Raw genomic sequence first — 22,960 nt, forward strand, 5'->3', positions numbered from 1 at the left:
CCAACTGTTACCCAGATTGTGAAGTCTCCTTCACTATCATGCATCCACAGATTGACCTCACCATTTGCAAGTTATTACAGAAGAGATGTGTAAGGGACATAACTCATTTGAAAAGGTATCATTTATATAGTTGTCAGTACTTTAACCTAAATTGAACTCTTTTTGTACCTTTTTTTTCAGGTGAAAAATATGTGATGACAATATTTGCAGTGCTAAGTTTTGCTGATCAGGGTAAGAAAGATAGGCAAATTTGGAATTAATAGACTTAAATTTATGCAAAGCAACAAATAAAGCTGGAATTTTGAAATTCCAATGAAGTTCAGATGGTGTGTTCCATAATTTTCTTACTGCCATGCACTTTCTCTCACTGTCTCTCTACTGTGTGATCATGATCGTCAGAAGTTGCTCTCAACTAATTCCTTTACATCTTTGCTGCTTGTGGATTCATTGATGTTTATTAACTTTATACAGACCCATGACTTACACACCAAATGGCTCTGTGTACAGTTGATGCTCATGCCATAGATGCATTTCTGAGGTTATGGCGTAAATCAACACTAATTTTCCCAATAGAATACTTTTCAATTAAGGAAGTTCTTGGGCAGATTATACATCTGAGTTTTCTGGTACTGATTATTTATGCAAAACTGTCAAAGAAATTAATACTTATGACGATTCATTGCATCATCGAGTGATGAGATGTTCTGCATGCAAGTCACAGCACATGGTGCCATTGAGTGTAAAAACGAGCACCAGTGAGTGTAAAAATGAGCACTAGTGTGTGTAAAAATGAGCAGAGTGTCACAAATCAGATGTTATTTCCTCATTATAAATGGCATTAGAATGAAAGTGCATAAATTGAATTGGTGTATAGTGAGTGTCACCTGTATTGCCAAGCTAGTCAGAGTGGTTTACTTCACTTCAACCAGTCAAAACATGTTAGATCCACTTTAGAAGCAAAGTACTTCACTTCAACCAGTCAAAACATGTTAGATCCACTTGAGAAACATAATACTTCACTTCAACCAGTCAAAACATGTTAGGTCCACTTGAGAAGCAAAATACTTCACTTCAACCAGTCAAAACATGCTAGATCCACTTGAGAAGCAAAGTACTTCACTTCAGCCAGTCAAAACATGCTAGATCCAATTGAGAAGCAAAATACTTCACTTCAACCAGTCAAAACATGTTAGGTCCACTTGAGAAGCAAAATACTTCACTTCAACCAGTCAAAACATGCTAGATCCACTTGAGAAGCAAAGTACTTCACTTCAGCCAGTCAAAACATGCTAGATCCACTTGAGAAGCAAAATACTTCACTTCAACCAGTCAAAACATGTTAGATCCACTTGAGAAGCAAAGCTTCAGCTCCTTTGTTGTGGTTGTTCATAATAGCACAGTATGGCCACCCATCAAATTGCTGATGACATATGAACGTGTCTGAATGATATTTGAAACTGTTTCATTAGTCACAAATAACATGCCTCATAAATAATGTAGTTACTAAATTATGTGTCAGTTCTTCTTGCCAGGAAACTAATCCATGTGTTCCAAATGTCTGTATGAAGGTGGCAAACCTCACTGGAACCTCAATTTGAGAAGATGATGTTTCCTTAAATGAATGTTATTACTTGTTGCACCATTAATGTTCATTAACATAATTTTAGGCCACTCTGTAACACAGTTCTGCTTTTAGATTGATTATGTCCATATATCCATCCATCTGACATCGACTGTAGGCTTCGGGTTTGTGTTTGCTTATTACGTGCAGAACCACACAAATTGATATTTAGAAGGATCATGCACAGTATGGTGCCTTTGATTGATAATTAGATCACTGTGACCTACATTTTACAGCCCACTGACTTTAGTTAACCTTTGCATTTAGCTCATTTTTATGGAGCCCACCTTGGCATAGCATGTAGATCACTTTGGAATCTGTCTGCCTGTCCATGCCGAAGATTAAGGTCAATGTTAGAGTGCTTTTGATGAAGCTCAAGGAAATGTAAAATATATGAATAACAGCTTCCAGTTAATATAGCCTTTCATTGTTGATGAGCATGCCTTATTGGAAGCTTGATATGATGGTCACTTGTGTGTGTGTGTGTGTACATTTGCATTGACCACCCTCATTATAGATTAACCTCAGTGTTAAAAAAATTTTAATGATTAAAAAATGTGGTCAGGTACACAGTTGGTCACAGAACTTGTTATGTGGATATATCTAAATGTGTGCCTGGGCTCAAAGGTTTTTAGCAGTAGAATTTGTTTTAGCACAGGCACGCATTCTGATCATAGACCAGAAGAGCTTATGAGACAGTCTTTCATTGGTTAACCAACAATCATTATTACATGTCCTAAACTACCTGGAGGATTGGCATGAAACTTTACACACATTTTTCTCATGGTCTAGGTGGTCCGAAGTGAAAATGGTGCTGCTTAGACATGTGATATGGCCATCACAGCAGATGGTTTGAAAATCTTGTTATTAATACTCCTCCTGAATGGATAGTTATACCAAATGAGGTTTTCTTTTTGATTCCTGGTTGGTCCTAAATAAAAATGGCGCCAGTGGTAAATCCAATATGGCTACCACAATGGCTGTCATGACAGTCTTGTTGTTGCTACTCACCCTAAATGGATAGTCATATTGACATGGAGTTTTTATGAGATGACAAAAAGATATCTGCTTAGTTGTACATGAAGATGGTGCTCATCTGACATTCAGTATGTCACCACAGCAGATAATTTGAAAATCTTTTTATCGCTGAAGAATATCAGAGATGGTTTCAGCACTCTGCAACACAAAGAAAAATGGTATTTTTAATTCCTGGAAATTAAATTATATTCACCCATTAGAGCACGAGTCCCTTCAAGGAACTTGTTTCTTTTTTAGTCACAGGTGTATGGAAAGTGGCTTTTTAAACAAAAAATCACTTGCCATGATTAAACTTATTAAAGAAAGAATGCTTGTTTTATTGCCTCTATTTACTCACAAACTAATTGTACACTGTACTTGTAATGAGCAATAATTATGTACTAACAATTTTTTTATTATCTGGTTTTATGCAATGTTTTCTCCAGATCCTGATGTCAAGTTGTATTTAGTACCAAAATAGTTAATGCTTTATGTGTGACTTTGTGATTTAAGCAATGTTTTGATATATTTTATTTGAATCAGTACATTTTTCATTTTTAGAAAGCAATAGCTTCGAGTTTTGAAATTATATTATGTTACAGTATATTGGATGCAAAACAGTTTGGAAGATAATAGTGCCTTATTTCAGTGGAATAAGCTACTTGTAACTCTGAACTAATGGAGTGAAATAATGGTCACTGTTTATTACGGGTGAAAGACATTGTGGTGGGCACATTAATAATCCATTTCATAGCTTTATTGTCGAATAACCACTTTAGTATCAATCTATATGCTTAGCCACTGACTTCCAAGACCACAAAATAAAATTTGACCAATCATGATGGAAAACTTCTTGACATGAAAACCTTTCAGACTTGTACAGATGATGCCAGTCCATTATTATTATATCTTGTGTTAAGATCTATATCCCATATTTTGTAGAAAAGATAAAAAAATGGCCACCAATGCTAAAAATAATAATAAAATTTTTAAGGACTTCTCCAAAACTGTTGAATAGAATATGATCAAACTTGGCAAAGTATTCTGGAATGATGACCTTTCATATTTGTACCATCTAATATGGTCACAATCAATAAAATAGAAAAACCTGGCTTTTTCTCAAACACTGCTCAACAGAATTTTGACCAAATTTTACAGTTTATTCTGGCATACAGGGCTTTCAAGTCTTTGCAGCCATTTTATCAAATATGACTGCAATTACCAGAAATTTGCACAAAAATAAACTTCAAATTGCTTCAAAACAATTGAATAAAATTTGATCAAACTTGACAGAAAGCATGGTGGCATAAAGACCTTTCAAATCTCTATATATGCTACAGATGCATCATCAGATATGGTTGACATTGCTAAGCATATAAAGATCTTCGGATGACTTCTTCTCCAATCACATTAGAAAGTATCCTAAGACTTTTCACATTTATAAATCAGATATAGCCACAGTTACTTAAAATAGAAAAAACATTTAAATGACTTCTTCCTGAAACCTTTTGTTTTCCAAATTAGAGAGAGAACATCATGTTATGGCATGCTTTTTAAATCTGTGCAAGTGATAACAATCCACCACTGATGTAGAACACATTTTTTCTTCTTAAAACTGCTGGACAGAATTTATCAGCTTTGGCATTAGTCCTTCTAGCATAGGGACCTTACATTGTGAGACAGATAAAGTAGTCCTTCTAGCATAGGGACCTTACATTGTGAGACAGATGAAGTAGTCCTTCTAGCATAGGGACCTTACATTGTGAGACAGATGAAGTAGTCCTTCTAGCATAGGGACCTTAAATTGTGAGACAGATGAAGTAGTCCTTTTAGCATAGGGACCTTACGTTGTGAGACAGATGAAGTAGTCCTTCTAGCATAGGGACCTTACATTGTGAGACAGGTGAAGTAATCCTTCTAGCATAGGGATCTTACATTGTGAGACTGATGAAGTAATCCTTCTAGCATAGGGACCTTAAATTGTGAGACAGATGAAGTAGTCCTTCTAGCATAGGGACCTTACATTGTGAGACAGATGAAGTAGTCCTTCTAGCATAGGGACCTTGCATTGCGAGACTGATGAAGTAATCCTTCTAGCATAGGGACCTTAAATTGTGAGACAGATGAAGTAGTCCTTCTAGCATAGGGACCTTACATTGTGAGACATGAAGTAATCCTTCTAGCATAGGGACCTTAAATTGTGAGACAGATGAAGTAGTCCTAGCATAGGGACCTTACATTGTGAGACAGATGAAGTAGTCCTTCTAGCATAGGGACCTTACATTGTGAGACAGATAAAGTAGTCCTACTAGCATAGGGACCTTAAATTGTGAGACAGATGAAGTAGTCCTTCTAGCATAGGGACCTTACATTGTGAGACAGATGATTCAGCTGATCTGCCATCAGAAGTGGGTTAAGATGGATAACTTTAGAAACCATGAAGTATCTTTTAATTACACATACAGTCAGCAGCATTGTAAGAAACTTGGAAAGCATCCTACTAACCACAGTTTCTTGGCCAAATGTTCTTGCATTTGGCTGTTATACTTATGTCAGTTATGTTTTGTTTTAAACATTTTATTGTCACAGTAGGATACAATGGGATTGGGCTCAAGTTCTAACAACTTCAATTAGCCATCTTCCTGCATGACACAAGTATTGCAACATATTCAGCATAACAACATAATAATGAAAAATAATTGGTTGGAGAGAGAGAAAGAGAGAGGGAGGCACAATGACAGTAATCACGATTTGAATTTAGTTATTGAAATCGTCCAGTAGCGGTTATATATTTGCGAACATAATACAACATTCTATTTTTTCATTCACAATGCCCTTTCCCCAAAGCAGTAAATCTAAGCTAATAAATATGATTTGATTGTTTTGAGACCCACTTGGGCCTTTTGTTTCATTGTGCTGTAAATGATTTTAATTTGTTGTTGATTTCAGGTATATATGAAATGGTCAATCACCTGGGGTCCTTGGCTGCTAGGTTTATCTTCCTACCAATTGAAGAGAGTGGTTATTTATTTTTCTCACAGTTATTAGTACGAGGAGAGCATGTATCAAAACAAAAGGAGGTAATTTCTATAAACTGATGGTTCATGATTTTTGTTAAAGTTTAAAAGCAAATCATTGGGTTCAGCTTCATTCCGATAATCTGATCATAATACATGAGGGGTCCATTCAAAAACTTCCAGATCCAGCTCTCTCTTATGAAAAAAGATGTGACCTCAAGTTTAGGCTTTTTCATCAAAAAAAGTGTTAAAATGTCTGATTATGAGGAGAAAAGTGAGATGCGAGTGGTCTCTCCTTTTATCAAGGGATTGGTGCCAAACACTTCATTCATTGGTTACTAATTACCTAGTATCTCATCTTAATAAGGAGAGTCATGAAGAAACCAAACTAATTATTAAATGTTAAGCTAATATGTGCCTGTTATGTCTTGACTGTGAATTTCACCCATCAACCAATGCAGGGTGTTATAAATATATAACCAAAAGATTCTTATGTGTATTTTATTCCAAATGATGCTGATCATGTATCCACTACATCCATATTTTGATAAATTGTACCCAGGTCCACACCTTATAATACAGTAAATAGGGAGTACCATTTGCAGTAAAGTTACTGCCACAATAATTTTTCGACTGAAATACTGGCACTCCCTTCCTGGCCTTTACTGCATTGACATCCTAAATAGTGCATATACTTCTGCTACAGTAGTATATGATGAATGACAGATATTGATGCATATCCAAAAATATATCGATGATGTCCTCTTTCACCCCAGAGGGCAGAATTTGCAAAGACTCCTATGTATCATGGTTGAGGAAAGCATTGGCAAACAATGGTTTCTATTAGTGATTGGAAAATTTAGTATTGCAATAAGGTATGTAAACTTTTGATATAGAATTATCTTGGGGCATGTACATAACAATTCCATATTTTATATGCAATCATAAACCATTTGACCACTCATTGGTTATTTCTGTGGAGCCTGCCTTGATGGAAGCTTAATATTCTGATCACTTTGGCATCCTTGTGTGTTACCATCCATTTTTCTGCCCATCCATATCCTAGATTAAACAGAAGGTTTTTGCTTTCTTTTTTGATTATATTTTCTAGTTAAACAAAAGGCAGGCTTGATAAAAAAGAGGGGGTCTGTTGTTCTTAACTTAATTTAGCATTTCATTCTTCAGACACTTTTTACAGTTGATTGACAGGCATGTACCGTATATAATCACTTATAAATTGAGTCCAACTGCAAGCTGCACAGAGCCAGATCTGCCATCATATAATGTGCCAGCAGATCTGGGTCTGTCCAGTTTGTTAGGAGTAATCAGTTACACAAATATCATAAACCCTCATCTGCCAGCACATTAGGTGATGGCAGATCAGAGTATATGTTGTTTGCAGTTGGACTCTACTTCTAAGTGAGTACACACAGAATTTGTTTGGTTATATTCAGATGTCCTTTATTTTCAGGAAAATATCAAACTTGCAACGGGGGTAATTCGATACCTATTGAAGTTTGTAACGATGATAGGCTTGGTAACGATGGTGTTTGGATATTCCTACTCCTACCTTACACTTCATCTGTATGGTGGCAAAGTCCTATCTGTAGGATTAGGTATGTTATCTGTTGAACTTCTCAAACTTGCTCACTTTTATAGTCTGTTAGTAAGAGTATCTGAAATACACAAGTTTGTAAGAGCCAGGTGAGAGATCTTTGTATTCCAGAGGGAAAAGGTAAGAGCCAGGCGAGAGATCTTTGTATTCCAGAGGGAAAAGGTAAGAGCCAGGCGAGAGATCTTTGTATTCCAGAGGGAAAAGGTAAGAGCCAGGTGAGAGATCTTTGTATTCCAGAGGGAAAAGGTAAGAGCTAGGTGAGAGATGTTTGTAAGGGAAAAGTGAATTATCATACTCTACATGTAATAAGCAAGAGATATTATTGAGGATCACTTACTCCCCTAGAATGCCATTCCTGTCCAGCTGTAACACATGATTAAATATGTTTTGTAGACTAGCAGTGTAGGCACCTCATTCAAGTAATGTATGTCACTGTAACCACCTTTACAGGTTTGTTCAGTATTACTTAAAACTATCTCTAGATCTTTTTTGATCAGTTGCTATCACGTTTTGTGATGCATCATGGGATGAAGGTTTTTTGAACACTCAAACTTTTCAAAAAGAACCTTCTTTGCAGGGTTTACATAACATTGCTCAACAATACTGGCTTGTGCAACGTAAAGTGATGTATGGTAATTATGAATTCCAGATCAACCATACTTTTTTAAATGAGAGGGGTTTCAAATACTATGAAATCCTTTCAAAAGGAAATTTGTTGCAACAAAACTCCAGATAGGATTGTTTAAGATGCTGTTTTTTATGTCCTGAATTATCTCTCATTTAAAACAAATTTCTGTTTTTAAAATGACCGGGGGGGGGGGGGAGGGGGGACACAGGTTCCAAGTGTGTGTTTAGCAACAGCTGTCTGTTGGATGGGAGACATCAGGAAGCAGCATTATTTTACGTTCTAAAGAAGTACTTGGATGATTTTTTTTTAATTCTGGGTTTTTTATTTGGTGCCTTCCTTGTAGTATTGTTATGTATAATTTAATTTACATTGTTTGTTATTTTTTTAAATTTTTATAAAAAAATTCATTATATGCTAATGTACTGTAACTTTTGTGTGTTGGATTTAACCTTGTCCAAAATTTAGTTCATATTCTACTGGACCAGAATTATTGATTATTTTATTTATTCTGTAAACAACTAATACTTAGCTGAAATATTCTCTGTGTGTATAAATTTAATATCAGGATCATTATTAATAGAAATAAATATGTTTATTTTGGTCTGGGTCTTAGTTATACAAATTCTCTACATTTTACCTGGTGTACTTGACATTGTCAAGGTTATATATTATAATTTTAGTAACAGACTTTCTAATAATAATTAACATTTTATTTTGTAAACATTAAGAACTTTCTAGAAGGTTATTTTCCATTAGGTAATATTATTTTTAGAAAATGTAAATTGTGACCTGAAGTCAAGTAGAGACTATATAATCTTTTCACTGGAAAGATTATTCATTCGTGTCAGCAGAATCAGTTTGTATTATTGTCATATCCAGTAGTTTCTACTGGAATTTATTTCTTCAAATTGTTCAGTTCAAGTGATTTTTTTTGGGAAATACAGACTGCTCATAAAAGAATTGGACAGAGACATTCACTGGGATTTATAGTGAATTCAAACCTGGAATTATATGTACTTTGTTTCAACAAAAGACTGTTGGTACAACAACACAATACAGGCCACCACAGGTACATCAACATCTTCAGCTTTGGACTCAATATGGATTTCTACGAAAGTCTATTCAGAACTTTAATTTATCAGGACTTGTCTGTAATTCTAGTTTTTTGTGGAGTTTAATTTGCAAAACTGTTTAGTTCTTTTTTTTCATTTTTTTTCATTTTCATTTTGTATTCTAGGGAAATAAATTATTTGTTGAATTTTACAAAGCTTGTTGCTCTTCACTCTTTTCTGTTACTTATATTAAGATCATAGACTTGTAACAGTATCGTGTTACACAGACTTTGTAAACACAGATTCTTGGAATGGGTGCTTATCAGAGAAATTTGCTGTGCAAGTTAAAAGCAAAAAGAGAATTTTAATATTTTGAATGCAAACTGAATAAAATTATTATCTCTAGCCCCATGACTGACGTAGCATAGTTTGTGTAATGTGAACTTGTTTGTGTCATTAGTTTCTTAACAAAGCTTGAAATGCTCTCATTTAATCTCCATATTAGACACACAGACTGATGATAGTATGCTCCATTTTTTCATGCAACACAACCCTCTCTTCCCTTTTGATAAATTTTTATTTTATAACTTGATTAATGAGTACTTTCTTCTTCTTTATTCAGGTCCCTCTCTGCTGAGGTGGTACTGTGTTTATGTACTAATAATTTCCATAAATGGTGTCACGGAATGCTTTTATTTTGCTACTATGGGCCAGAAAGAAGTAGATAGGTAAGATCGTTGTTAGTTCACCTCTATGACATAGATTAGAACTGTTGTACTACAATCAGTGTCAGCATCCACATATATTAAGCATATGCACATGTTCAGCCTCACTGCATCTCAACTGTTCTTTCCTCCTAGATGCCTGGCAAGTTTGGAATGGCTTTGAATAGCACCTACCCCATGGGGAAGGGACTAAATAAGCTAACTTAAAAGTACATGTACATGAAAATTACTTGTATATTCTTCATTGTTTTTCTTTTAGCTTGTTTTTTTGTTGGAAACTGTATAAATAATGTTATCGTGAAACTTGGTGCAGCAATGCATCTTGAAGAGAGTACTTTGTCCTCATCAGAAATATAGGTTACTGTAACCTATTTTAACATATCACTTAGTTTGGTTAAATTATGTCTTGTTATTTTTCAGGCTTTGTTCATGCTGGAATCATCAAACGTGTTTGAATGCATCTTTTTTAGCTCTGCACCCTAACAACAAAAGGTTACTGTTACCTACATTTCACATTTTAGTGACTTTGCATAAAACTCAGGACCAAATAGGTTGGGTTTTTTTGTTGCTTTTTTGCAAGTTGTTTTGGACAGTGATGATAACCTGGGTTTGATTGGAAAATATAATTTTTTGCAATTTATTTCGATCTTGAGACATCTCTTTTCTGTGTACCACTTCATGCAGTCGTTTCTGTGATTATTATTTGTCACCATCATTGCCTTTCAAATTCAGTTTTTGAAACCATAATCCTACAGCCAGTGATGAACTGACCTCATGGACAATTTTTCAGGTGCATATTGATTGTAATTATCCATAATCTCTCTCGACTCTGCCATCTGTTTTGTTTTACCATTCTCATGAGTTGATGATCTCCCCTGGCATCAGTGAGCTCTCTCTTGTCTCCAGTGATCATTGTTGTACATGTTTCCATGTTCAAATTTATTACTGACTTGGTAGACTTATGAATATTGAGTATTTGGGTAATTTTTTTAAATACTTTCACCTCATTTGTATAATTCTGTAACCAGCTGTCATTGCTCAGTTGATATTTCTTGTCATCTGCCATCTTTGTTACAATATGATACTTAAGATCTTTCAGGGGCAGATCACTCCCTTTTTACTGGTGCATTGATAAAAGATTATTCAAACATTTGTCCAGACACAAACTTTAAATTTTAGATAAAAGTATAATGACTTTATTGATTATTTGGTGAACTATGTTTGTGATTCCTGTTTTGTCATTTCATGCATGCCGTTGTATAATAATCTACTTGTACAGTTGTGCCAGAGAACACCAAACCCAAACTACACTGTTATACCTACAGTTATGAAACATGGTGAGGGTATACATTTTGATGAATTTTACATCTGTATCACAAAAGAACTTTGATTCACACTTTACTGACTTTGGTAAAATTTGTGTTGTAGCTGTTCATGCCTGAGTGATAAAATTAGTTGATTCTATGCAGCTTTGTTACAAATAACTGCCATGCCCAACATTTCATGTTTGCATGCCTGGTTAAATCTTTTGCTTCTAGCTACTGACCAGGTTGATTCTTAGCACGCTATTTGCATATTGTCATCTCTAGAATGCTGCTGTGTGATACACCTTCATTTCAACAGTAGGTGATTATTGTCGATAATTTATACTTCATTGACTTGGTTAAGTGATGTGGTTGATGTTTTGTTTTTTCCTTCTCATGCACTCTTCATGTTAGAATAATGTTATCGATGATGCTACATACCTCTGATACTACCACACCTTTACAACAACAGAAGCTCATCTTGACCAGTGTTTCAGTTTTACTGGCTTTGGTTAAATTGTTTAAACTTAATTCATAACCACAGGAGTATTTTTGTCATGCTGTATATATCTTATCTGGCAAAGATTTGCAAAACATAGTGATGGGGGCTTCTTGATTGTAAAACCACATTGCAAAAAGTATTGTCTGTGACCAAAATTTCATCCTTAAGTAACTTTATTGAAATTTTGTGTTGAAAGTTAATTTATTGATTGCTTTTTATATTTAAATCATTAAACACAACTGGGTGCATCTTTATTAAATCATTGCAACCAAATAAGGGTCACTGTGACCTATATATTTACGCTTTATTAACATGGGTTAATTATTTGTGTTTAGGGTTAATTATTTGTGTTTAGTTCATGACCACAAATTTAGAAGTTAGAAGTAGGAATAAATAAGTTTATTCATTGACTATACATCATATGCTATGATAGGTTACCCTCAGTAGGTTGACTATGTATTTTGTTTGTGAATAAGTCATGGAATTAGATGAGTGGGCTGCATGCTGCATGAGTTTTATCTGAGGTGGCTAATCAAGGCAATTACTGATGCATGTACAGTGCTTGTAATACTTTGTTTATTAGAGATTATTCTGACTTGTGACTTTCACCCAATAAACTCTAGCTTCTAAGGGGTGGACAATGATAAAATAGCTTTTGAAGCAGATTTTAAGAACAACTAAAACAAAAAATCTGTTTTATCAACTCATTATAGTATCTTTATTTTATATCATTTGAGTAAAGAATACTTTTATAAATTGTTTTGTCTTTTATGTCTTGTTAGAGATTACATCTTAGTATGTCTATGGGTTAATGGCATAGCAACACATTGCTGACTATATAGTGCTTAAAAAAACTTCTAAAAAGTAAAGATTAAGAAAAAGCAAATGAGGAGAAAAATTTGGTATAATTTAAAGTTGAACCATAGTTCATATGATCTTGAAAAATCCTTGCTTTTGATGGATTGCTTTGAAACTTGAATTTAATAAAGTTGGTTTTATTATTGAAAAGTTGTTAAATTTGTCATTTAGAAACTCCTTAAATTTTGCCAAAAATGTTTGAAAATATAAGAGTGAATATAAAACATTAAAAGTGAATGAAATATATGACCTTTTAAATTAAGTTTTTGTTATTTAGATACTTCCAAAAATAATAAATAAAATAATGGATAAGATTGGGTGGATAAAATGACACACAACATTGATAGTTGACAAAGTCATATATAATCAAGTTCAGTTTCATTTTGACACAATACTCCCTGAAACGTTTGGAAGCCTTTTTGAAAAATCCTTGAAAAGTTCTCAAAACAAACTCACTAGATCTGTATGAACAATTTTGAATACATTTTATTGGGTCATGAAATTGAAAGCAAACATGATGTCCAATGGACAAAAGTAAATTCACAGTAGTCAGATGCACAACACAATTACAATGAACTAATTTTGTCTTTTTGTGTTGCTGGAATCTAACTGAGCTTTAATTCAGGTTATTTCAACTTTGTTTGGTTATTGCTTTTTAGAAGTCTTGAGCTGTTTTTGTTGCATAGCAAATTATGTTGAATGTTGAATAAAGAATGCTGAACATAAAGAAATTCTAATTTGAACCATATATTGGTTTTATATGCATGTCTTTTCAGTTACAACCAGAAGATGGTAATATTTTCTGCCATCCTGTTGGTATCTTCACTCATTCTGACCCGTTGGCTTGGGAGTGTAGGATTTATTTTTGCCAATTGTATCAACATGATCTCTAGGATCATCCACAGGTGAGTTTATGACATTGTTTTCTTACCTGAGGCTTGGATATCCCATTTCCTGTGTTGTGTTATCAGTTTCAAAATTTTTTTGTTTAAATTTTTGCAATTCAGATTAAAGAGGCTGCATCAAGATATGACCAGGTGAGATATGGAGCTCTGTGGAACACTTGTTTTCACATGGAAGAATTTCAATCCCTCCATGTGTGTGGGATAGTGTCTATTCTATTTATATATAAACATATCAATGTAAACAAAATGTTATGGTCTTGCTGTTATTGTGTTGCTTAGTCCAAGGATGTTATTCCCTTATCACAATTGGAGAACAATCAGAATATAATCCTTATTTTCCTTGAACTGTATATATCTCTGTAGAATGATGGAGATGACCACCTCTGTTAGGAATGCCATAATACTGTATGAGTGGATGGTCTCCATAGATAACCAGAATGTTTATCTTCACATCCCTATCTTCCCAACCTAAAGTAAATTACCAGGGATTTGAGATGTCCCAGTTTTGGGATTTTCCTTTCGGCCTAATGTCCAGTTACAGTCTTTGCAGGGATGATGTGTTTATGAGAGGATACATTTTCTCACCAATCAAATCCCAACATAATCTCACAAATACTTCCTCCCTATGTATGACTGGATGAGAGGAATCTGCAAGTGGCAGTGGACTTAGTTTCCATGGGAAGTTTTCATATGCAGCCCCACCAGATTTTGTTTTTAGCAAACTGGAGACCTGACACGGTCTTCCTGTCTGCTCAGATCCCTGCAGGATCCAGGTTTTACCACTATCAGAGTTGGTGGAAAAATCAGGATTGGTTTCTGGCTGGAGTTTTTATTTCGTACTTTGGGGAAGCTCACTCCTTTCTTTACACAGATGCCACAGATTTTTCAGACTGGCAGGAATGCCTATAATCAGAGTGAGTAGTCCTGCAAGACCTGTGGTCCTGGGAAGAATCTTCCTGTCACATCAACGGTCTAGAAATGTGGAACTGTTAATGTACAGAATTTAATTTTTATTTTTAAAAAAAATCACATGGAAATCTTTCCATTCATTAGGTCATGGACTTGGAATTAATTCTACACCTGTAAAGTACACTATAACAAAGTTCTTAAATGATACAAAAATTCATCCTATTCTGGTTCATGTCTTAGGTAAATGTTAGTGCATGCATATTTGCCTTGGATGCAGTTGGATAGAAATTAACAAAAGCACTGCATCCATGAATACAAACAAATTTGCCATTTATTTGTAATAAAAAGGATGTGAAAGATTTTTCTTCGCTGGAAAAGACTAGTTTGGAAGGATATTAAGATGTAGGTGTACAGATATAACCATGATATACATTTCCCAAATGGGATATGAACATAACACAAAAATTGTGTATTATATATGTAAATTCTCATCCAGATTGTTCTCAAGGCTGTATATCTATCCTCTCCATTCTTACCTGATTGGTTTAGGGGGCGCCGAGTAGCCAAGTGGTCTAAAGCGCTCTCCATTACTGATCACTGCCATCTCACCTCTGTCTGCGTGGGTTCGAGTCTCGGGTTTGGTCAATGTGGGTATGTGAGAAAGTTTGCCAGTAGCTTCTCATTGGTCGGTGGTTTTTTCCCAGGTTCTTCCTCCGCCATTAATACTGGCCGCCATGTATAACCTATCATGTGCTGGAAAATGGCGTTATACCCTACAACAACTTACCTCATTGCCCCTGGAGCGTGCAAGATGCAAGTCCAGGCAAAATTTAAAATGATAGTGTAATAACCTGCATTTAGGGAGTGAGGTATGCATGCGGTAAACACTATTCATATAAGCCGTCCAATTCGGTATAGATTTTTTTTTTAAAATTATAAATATGTGCATTAGCAGTGAATTGCTCAAATGAGTTGACATTACTATTTTCTAGGATCCTGTGTTTTGTTTACTTGTCGATTAATAGTTAGCTGGTATAGTCTATGTGTTTTTGTGATAGCAAAAATAGGGAGTATCATGCCGGCGGCTGGCATCCTTGATAATTCGATTAATGGTTATTTCTAGTTAACAGTTTAAGACTGTACACTACATACTCAATGTGTTTATAGTCGCTGGGGTTTCATTTGTATACGTCATCACATTTAAGTTTGTTTTTCCTCTTTGTTTCTTTGGTACATATAACTGTTGACTACCCTTTCATGCGGTCTACCTCAGTAATATTGTAAGAGTGCATAACATGGTTTCCGAACCATTGCTGTAGCGACAGACTAACATGGTATGTGCCGCAAAATGCAAAACTGAATTTTTTTTCTTTTTCTATTTTTACTTATGGCAATTCATTCGCAATGTGTAAAATATCCCGCTGGTAATTTCCATAAATAATCACTGTGAAAATTTACTAAATATACACATTCAATACTAGCGCATGATGGTTTGAACATTCCAACAAGGATTGTGGGTATTGTGGGTTTTGTGGGTATTGTGGGTTTTGTGGGTTTTGTCAGAAGTATATAAGGCTTTGTGGGCTGCTTGAGAGGGTTCAGTCGGCTAGCAGCCATCAAACTAGGTTCATCACAGTTATTGTGAGTTTTATTTTTTTTATTTTTTTTTTATTATTTTGTTTTGTTTAGTTTATTAGAGAATTATGTAATTTTAGGCAATATTTTGGACAGTAAATATTTTTATAAAGTTTATTTAAGTGCAAATCAATTTTTATTTAAGTTATTTTTTTATTATTTTTAATTCCTTTCTCTCTTCCAACTTATACACATTCTAGAAATTTCTAATTTATTTTACAAGCAACATAGATATTGTTTTATCATTTGTTATTTGAAATTCAGTTATATGGTCAAGTGAGTGTTGTCCTCACAGACCAGTACTTTTATTCATTTCTTTATTAATTTTCTTTATTTAATTAGTTTTATGAAGCTAAGGACATACAGAAAAGTTCTGCTACACTACAAATATATAGTTCCTTTTTTTTCTTAAATTATAGGTCCAACAAAGTTCGTTGGGAAATAAATTGTCTAAGTCATTGTGAGTGTTTTCCTCACCAACTTGACATTCTTATATCAATTCAACAATACTTGATTATTCTAGCAATCTATAAAACATAAGTTATTTGTCTATTTTATAATTTACTAGTTGTCTTTGTCATTGTGAGTGTTTTCCTCACAGACTTTACATTCTAAATTCAATTCAACAATACTTGATTATTCTAGCAATCTATAAAACATAAGTTATGTGTCTATTTTATAATTTATTAGTTAGACAATTGTCTAAGTCACTGTGAGTGTTTTCCTCACTGACTTGACAGCCAATTTACTTCCATTTATACCAATTCATTTCAAATAAGTATTACGTTATAGTTGAGGTGTAAAGTCAAGCAAGTGTTTTCCTTGCAGAGTTTTACATTTCACAATTACAATCAAATCATAGTTTCTCTTCTGTAGTAACCTTTATTGCAACTAAATCCACATATGGTAATCCTAATATAATCTTTACTCATCAGAAGAAATAATATAATGAACTAATAGCATAGTGCTAATGTGTATCCTGACCTTGCATGAGATTATCATATACCATACAGTACCTTCAAACAATGATAATATTTTGGCTTAGGACAAAAACAACAAGACTGTCATGGTCATGAACTGGCTTTATTCGCTGTTTCTTAATAAATGAATCATCTTGTGTTATGGTTGAAAAGAAATCAAGAGTTCGAGTTTACTCCATTCTCCCCCTCCTTAGTCAGCTGATAAGAAGCATACTCATCCCTGGTGCGATACTCCAAGATAGTGTTATCAGGACCTAGCTTGGCCGTTACAATAGCTTACATTACCATTGTCCACCCAACTGTACATGAATCTGTTGATTAAATTTAGCAGTTTAGTTTATTGTGGATGGGCCCTTTATATGTTATATTTTGTGAATGCGAGTTTTAAGCAGCTTATCATACATATAAATATATATATATATATATATATATATATATATATATATATATATATATATATATATATATATATATGTATATATATATATATATATATATATATATATATATATATATATATATATATATAGTATGTGTGGTATACCAGTTTACCACAGTATTTTTTTTATGGTGGTACATTGTAACCTGTCTTGAAAGACCACCCCTTCTATCAAAAAAATAATGGTCTCTCAAGACAGGTGGTCCCTCACAGCAGGTCATAACACAATATAATCAATAAATCTGCATGGAGATAGTGGTCTGTCAAAACGTGGTCTCTCATAGCAGTGGTCTCTCAAAACAGATTTTACTGTACCATGTTACATTTTTCTCTGTACTGGTACTTAGGTTGTTTCTGTCAATAAAGAATGTACAGAAATTTCCCAGTAATCTTATTATGAATTTATTGATATTGATATTGTTTTTCTTTTCATGATAAAATAATTCCCAACATTATTAATTTTTTGTTTACAAGACATTTGTATTTCTCAGATAATTTGATTACAAATATAATTACATTGATCTTTTAATCATGTTTGACAAGTGTCATGTAATTAAATATGGTGGCCAAATGAAGTATTCGGGCCCAATCCATCTTCTTGAAAAATCTGGATTGAAATAAATTTACAAATATAAGTTATTTTAGGTATTTACTAGCATATTTTAATGTGTCAGTTACATGTGTTCCATTATAAGACTGAAAATTGTCCTAAGATTTTCAGGAGAAACATTCTTTTCTTTTCTGTTTGAAATTGTAATGGCAAAATTCTGCTAGATATTTCCTTGTTTGTTAAGTAAGTATGTGTAATGTATAATGACCCTTTATAATAGATATCATGCCGTGGTGTTTTCCTGTCAGTAGTGTAGCCAGTAAATTGTATTCTTCAATGCCAACACTTCCCATTTGTTTCAACTAGCTCACATTTCTTATGGGGCTTGTGATTTTTTTTTTGTTGAGAGGAGATATTTTCTTTTATCTTGAGACAATAAAAAAATTTATTTAGGTGATAGAATGGACACAGTATGGTCTTTGTTATAAATCAGAGCAAGATATTTTTTCCATCTATCAACATATATAAATTTTAAAAAGGTACTAGGTCCTTGCACCAGAACATTAATTGTTAGTCCCTACTATAAATGTGGCATACCTTGTACATATTGCAGTATATTTAGAAATACTGGGGTATACCATATACTAATGTATAGACACACACAACATTTTTTACCAGAAAAATGGTAAATTGTTAGGAGAAATGCCACTTCCCCATAATGAAAATCACCAACTTTTTGTGGTGAACAAGCCTGGATGTTGTATTGTTATTACCATCTTTTTTTCCCTCTCTTTTCAGCATTTACTACATTGTCCACTATTTCCAAGGCAGTGGATATAAACCCTTTAGAGGTGTATGGCCCTCCAAAACTGTTGTTGCTTCGTTAGTGGTGGCATTCATCATTACTGCTTTGTCAGAGGTAATACAAGATGTGCATAATGGTTTAACAGTAAATGGCTTTTGAAGATGTCTGAATTCATATATCTTAAAGAATGTGGTGAATTTTATCACCGTTTTCATTTGAAATAATTCATACTTATATGTAAAAAAAACCTAAGTTCTCAGTAGCAGCAGTAATATGTAAATCAGTGTCTAAAGTTTATAAATATTGCTTAAGGTTTACATGCCGACTAAACAGTGTACCCTTGTATGTTCATCACAGATGGAACATTTTGTACATAATGCACCTGATGTTTAGCTTTACTGGTGATAGGCCAGGAAGCCTTTTGTCTTTTCTCCAACATCGTTCATTTTCTAATCACATTTTTTTAATTGTTATCTATTGCTGCTCCTAAACTACTCAGAGGAAACTTGACACACATTTATCGCAAGGTCTAGTTGGTATTAATGGAAAATGGTTCTACTCAGACATTCATTATGGCTGCCCCAGCAGTCATCTGGAAAATATTGTTATTGCTACTTCTCCTGAATGGATAGTCACATCATCTTGGGGTTTTCTCAAAAAGACTTTTGTATTGTCCAGTTGGTCTTAAATGAAATTGGTACCAATCTGTCATCCAATATGGCCAGCTGCCATCTTGAAAGTCGTATTATCATTACTCCTGATAAACAGCAAATCATGTCGAAATGGGCTTCTCCAGATGTCAGACATCTGTTATGACTGATACAGTGAACATGTAAAAAATCTTGTCCGGAATTCTCTTGGATGGATGGTCAGATTGGGCTTTTACCTAAAGTTTTCTAGCAGTGTCTGGTTTGTCCTAAATAAACATGATATTCAGTTTTCATGCCATGACAGCTAATCTGAAAATCTTGTCACTCAAGAATATGCAAGATGGTTTGAACATTCAGCAGTTACAAAGAAGAAATGGTCTTCAATTCCTGAAATTTCTAGTCAGACAGTACATTGTCAATCTCTTCAAGTACTATTGTTTTCCGGCAGTCTTTTCTGACTTTTAAATAGTGGATAATTTCAATTGTTCATTTCCAGTACAAGTTATGCACTAAATGATGTACATTCCATTTGAGTGGATGGAAAGGATGAACTTAATATGACAGATTCAACATAATCTTGTTTCGAATTTCTTCCAACTTGGATCAAATCTTCATTTGGATCCTGTATTTACACACTATATTTTGGGCAATACAGTATATTTAGAATTCATGACTTTACAATTTTTGGAAGTTTAGTTTGGTGCACATGAGAATATTCAAATACGGACATTGAAGTAGTTCAGCTATGTATGCAGTATAGAAATATAAATTGAACATCATGATTGAACACCACATACATAACAAATATAAAATTAAATGACTAATCAGAGATGACATTGATCATCATCATCAATTGAATCCCTTATTTATAGATTATAATAGTAATGGTGAGAATTTTTGTGTGGTAGGCATTTGATTATTAACATGTTTGCTGATATCTTGAACTTTGGGATGGGTAGAGACATAGAAAGTGTCCCCACTGTAGGAAGATGAATGATTATCATGTTTTTCCATTTCAGAATTATTTCTGTTGTCATTTTGGTTATCAGTGGAGATTGGTCCATATCTGCATAGGTGCTGTATGTGGACTGGGTGTTCTGCTGGCTGTGTATTTAACAGAGACGGAAATGTGGGAGTTTGTGTTCAAACAGTACAAGGCCAGTCAACAAAAGAAATTGGATTAAACCATTGGACTGATATTCCATGGCGACAGTCGATTGTTTTCCAGTATGATAGATTGTGCTGATGGATAGGAGTTGACATGTTCAACAGACAATGAATAGAATCTCACTTGGTGATACAAGCATTATAAACTCACCTCTGTCTATTCACAGTGCCACCAGTATGTTGATGTGTTCTCTAGCATAAGTGGACTATTATGATTGGGAAATAAATTGCATATTCCTACAAATTCGTGATACAGTTTGCCCATATGAGAAATTGAGTGATATCCCTTGAGTGCATGCACTGTCAATGACATTATTATGCTTTTCACATCATGAATGTTTGTTTGTTTGGAGGTTCCTTGTAATTTTAGTATTTTTGCTGGTATGGTAATCTTTGTATATATGTTGAAACTCTTTATGCTGCTTTTAATAACATGCAACTTTTATAGAACACTATGCATTTCTAAAGATACACTAACCAACTTTTATAGAACACTATGTATTTCTAAAGCTATACTTATGATACACTAGGCAACTTTTATAAAACACTATGTATTTCTAAAGCTATACTTATGATACACTAGCCAACTTTTATAGAACACTATGTATTTCTAAAGCTATACTTATGATACACTAGGCAACTTTTATAGAACACTATGTATTTCTAAAGCTATACTTATGATACACTAGCCAACTTTTATAAAACACTATGTATTTCTAAAGCTACTTATGATACACTAGCCAACTTTTATAGAACACTATGTATTTCTAAAGCTATACTTATGATACACTAGGCAACTTTTATAAAACACTATGTATTTCTAAAGCTATACTTATGATACACTAGGCAACTTTTATAGAACACTATGTATTTCTAAAGCTATACTTATGATACACTAGCCAACTTTTATAAAACACTATGTATTTCTAAAGCTACTTATGATACACTAGCCAACTTTTATAGAACACTATGTATTTCTAAAGCTATACTTATGATACACTAGCCAACTTTTATAAAACACTATGTATTTCTAAAGCTACTTATGATACACTAGCCAACTTTTATAGAACACTATGTATTTCTAAAGCTATACTTATGATACACTAGGCAACTTTTATAAAACACTATGTATTTCTAAAGCTACTTATGATACACTAGCCAACTTTTATAGAACACTATGTATTTCTAAAGCTTTACTTATGATACACTAGGCAACTTTTATAGAACACTATGTATTTCTAAAGCTACTTATGATACACTAGGCAACTTTTATAGAACACTATGTATTTCTAAAGCTATACTTATGATACACTAGGCAACTTTTATAGAACACTATGTATTTCTAAAGCTATACGTATGATACACTAGGCAACTTTTATAGAACACTATGTATTTCTAAAGCTATACTTATGATACACTAGGCAACTTTTATAGAACACTATGTATTTCTAAAGCTATACTTATGATACACTAGGCAACTTTTATAGAACACTATGTATTTCTAAAGCTACTTATGATACACTAGGCAACTTTTATAGAACACTATGTATTTCTAAAGCTATACTTATGATACACTAGCTAACTTTTATAAAACACTATGTATTTCTAAAGCTACTTATGATACACTAGGCAACTTTTATAGAACACTATGTATTTCTAAAGCTATACTTATGATACACTAGGCAACTTTTATAAAACACTATGTATTTCTAAAGCTATACTTATGATACACTAGCCAACTTTTATAGAACACTATGTATTTCTAAAGCTATACTTATGATACACTAACCAACTTTTATAGAACACTATGTATTTCTAAAGCTATACTTATGATACACTAGCCAACTTTTATAGAACACTATGTATTTCTAAAGCTATACTTATGATACACTAACCAACTTTTATAAAACACTATGTATTTCTAAAGCTATACTTATGATACACTAGCCAACTTTTATAGAACACTATGTATTTCTAAAGCTATACTTATGATACACTAGCCAACTTTTATAGAACACTATGTATTTCTAAAGCTACTTATGATACACTAACCAACTTTTATAGAACACTATGTATTTCTAAAGCTATACTTATGATACACTAGCCAACTTTTATAGAACACTATGTATTTCTAAAGCTATACTTATGATACACTAACCAACTTTTATAGAACACTATGTATTTCTAAAGCTATACTTATGATACACTAGCCAACTTTTATAGAACACTATGTATTTCTAAAGCTATACTTATGATACACTAACCAACTTTTATAAAACACTATGTATTTCTAAAGCTATACTTATGATACACTAGGCAACTTTTATAGAACACTATGTATTTCTAAAGCTATACTTATGATACACTAGGCAACTTTTATAGAACACTATGTATTTCTAAAGCTATACTTATGATACACTAGCCAACTTTTATAGAACACTATGTATTTCTAAAGCTATACTTATGATACACTAGGCAACTTTTATAGAACACTATGTATTTCTAAAGCTATACTTATGATACACTAGCCAACTTTTATAGAACACTATGTATTTCTAAAGCTACTTATGATACACTAGGC

The 22,960-nt window shown here is 33.5% G+C and overlaps 1 protein-coding gene across 3 annotated transcripts in view; it reads left to right on the forward strand.

The window, feature by feature from the left end:
• The window catches only part of LOC149787856 (man(5)GlcNAc(2)-PP-dolichol translocation protein RFT1-like), a 56,667-nt gene extending 35,659 nt beyond the window's left edge, over positions 1-21,008 (forward strand). The window contains exons 9-15 of one of the 3 annotated variants that reach the window (XM_089974080.1): positions 181-231; positions 5,588-5,718; positions 7,127-7,271; positions 9,573-9,678; positions 13,116-13,244; positions 18,556-18,676; positions 20,232-21,002. In XM_089974080.1, coding sequence (XP_089830206.1) covers positions 181-231; positions 5,588-5,718; positions 7,127-7,271; positions 9,573-9,678; positions 13,116-13,244; positions 18,556-18,676; positions 20,232-20,396 — 848 coding nt within the window. In that variant the 3' untranslated portion in view covers positions 20,397-21,002. Of the gene's footprint in view, positions 1-180; positions 232-5,587; positions 5,719-7,126; positions 7,272-9,572; positions 9,679-13,115; positions 13,245-18,555; positions 18,677-20,231 lie in introns of all 3 variants that reach the window. The other 2 variants (XM_089974082.1, XM_089974081.1) reach the window with 2 other exon arrangements.
• The last annotated feature ends 1,952 nt before the right edge of the window (positions 21,009-22,960 follow it).

The sequence above is a fragment of the Sinohyriopsis cumingii genome, chromosome 11, assembly GCF_028554795.1.
Source record: "Sinohyriopsis cumingii isolate HCF-2022 chromosome 11, ASM2855479v2, whole genome shotgun sequence".
In the NCBI taxonomy this organism is placed as follows: domain Eukaryota; kingdom Metazoa; phylum Mollusca; class Bivalvia; order Unionida; family Unionidae; genus Sinohyriopsis; species Sinohyriopsis cumingii.